At 51.2% G+C, this 1,831-nt stretch overlaps 1 protein-coding gene across 1 annotated transcript; it reads left to right on the forward strand.

Annotated features, from left to right (window-relative positions):
* The first annotated feature begins 421 nt into the window (after positions 1-421).
* LOC119590404 (long-chain-fatty-acid--CoA ligase 3-like) lies at positions 422-1,710 on the forward strand. Its single transcript, XM_037939073.1, has 2 exons — positions 422-870; positions 1,116-1,710. Exons 1-2 carry the CDS (start codon positions 422-424, stop codon positions 1,708-1,710), a joined length of 1,044 nt encoding a protein of 347 aa, XP_037795001.1.
* The last annotated feature ends 121 nt before the right edge of the window (positions 1,711-1,831 follow it).

A 1,831-nucleotide genomic window follows, 5' to 3' on the forward strand; every position in this document is an offset into this window, starting at 1 on the left:
GGTGGCTAATTTCAGCCAGGGCCTCGCCAAGATTGGCACGGGAGTTAGCGGCAGAGTAGCAATATTATCTGAAACGCGTGCCGAGTGGTTCATGGCGACCATGGGTTGCCTGCGCCAAGGGCTGACAGTCGTGACTGTGTTCAGTAACCTTTCAGCCGAGGAGATTGCTATGTCACTTTGTGAGACTGAAGTTAACGTTCTCATAACGTCGCAAGACCTTCTCGAACGCACGGCGGAGGTTCTCGGTAAGTGTCCTGCGATCACGCATGTGATCGTGTTAGAAGATCAGCTGGAGGGTTTGGGTATAGTGCCCGAAACTCTAAAAGATGTGGCTGTGATCCCCTTCAAGGAAGTGGTGATGAGCGGAAAGTTCCTGAACGCACGCTTGCGCTAGCCGACTGCCAGCGATGTGGCGATCATCATGTACACAAGCGGTTCAATGAGTCTTCCGAAGGGCACGGAGCTAACGCACGCTAGCATAGTAAGTGCGATCATATCATATGCCTATGCGGCAGATGTCCGCGAAGACGACCGCTTTCTGGCCTTCCTTCCCCTCGCCCACGTGATGGAGTTTTGCACCGAAATCGCTCTTGTAGCCCTGAACAACGTGATTATGTATGGGTCGCCAAAGACGTTGACCAACAACAGCCCTAAAATCATGCCGGGCACACTAGGCGACGCACAGGTGGCTAAGCCTACGTACATAAACGCGGTGCCGCTCGTCCTCGACAGAATCGTCGATGGCGTCATGGAGCGGGTCAAGGAAAAGAGCAATTTCATGCAAAACATTTTTGCGAAAGCTCTTGCAAAGAAGGAATCGCAGGAGACCTCGGCGTTTGTGAAAAAACTCATCGACCTTATGGTGTTTAGGTAAGTTGCTGCGTAAATGGGCGGCAAGTTGCGTATAGTAGTGGTGGGAGGAGCTCCTTTGTCGGAAACGACGCATTCTAGGATGCGAGCCTTGTTTGGGTGCACGATACAGGTGGGCTACGGCGCCACCGAGACGTGCGCGTGCATCTCTGGAACCCTACCCTGCGACCTCCGAACCGGCCTTTGTGGTGGGCCTTGCCCGGTCCTTGTGAATCTTGCTGACTGGGGCGAATATCGCATTACAGACAAGCCATCCCCGGGGAGAAGTTCTCGTGGGTGGACCTAAACGTCGTGAATGGATACTTCCTGAGGCCTGAGAAGACGAAGGAGGCGTTTTTCGAGATGGATGGCGTGCGTTGGTTCAAGACTGGCGACATCGCCGAGATCGACGACACAGGTGCTATTCGCATTATCGACCGCATTGGCGACATCATAAAACTCGACAATGGTGAGTACATTGCTTTAGGCAAAATCGAAATGTATCTGAAGGAACACCCCGTTATAGAGAACTTATTTGTGAATGCGAAAGCCGGCGCTCGAGGCTGTGTTTGCATTGCAGTTCCCAATGAACAGCAAATAAAGAAAATTGCAAGGGCCCTGAAATTAGATGCCAGCAGAAGCTACCGAAGCCTCTGTCGGCACCCTGAAGTGGTGGCCAATGTGTTGGATGCTCTGCAGAAGTTTGGCAAAGAGAAAGGACTTAGAAAGTGCGATATCCCGCTTGCTCTGTACCTGTCCCATATTCCGTGGGTGCCAAGCTGTGGTCTTGTTGGACCTGCGTTCAAGCTGAGAAGGAAAGCACTCGAGTTCCATTTCCAAGATGTACTAAAGAGAATGTAAAAAGAAATTCTTTAATTTATATATGCATTTACATAGTTGACAAATAACGCCTTCCCGTTAGGAGGAAAAGAGGAAGAATACAGAGGGGCGGGTAGGAGCCAAAAGGTTGAGGGAAAACGGA

The sequence above is a fragment of the Penaeus monodon genome, chromosome 27 (genome assembly GCF_015228065.2).
Source record: "Penaeus monodon isolate SGIC_2016 chromosome 27, NSTDA_Pmon_1, whole genome shotgun sequence".
NCBI lineage: Eukaryota > Metazoa > Arthropoda > Malacostraca > Decapoda > Penaeidae > Penaeus > Penaeus monodon.

Excerpts from the sequence above, each read along its gene's own strand:
- LOC119590404 (XM_037939073.1), top strand. The coding sequence starts at position 422 with ATGTACACAAGCGGTTCAATGAGTCTTCCGAAGGGCACGGAGCTAACG. Across the intron at positions 871-1,115 it reads ATCGACCTTATGGTGTTTAG|ACAAGCCATCCCCGGGGAGA; the intron begins GTAAGTTGCTGC and ends ATCGCATTACAG.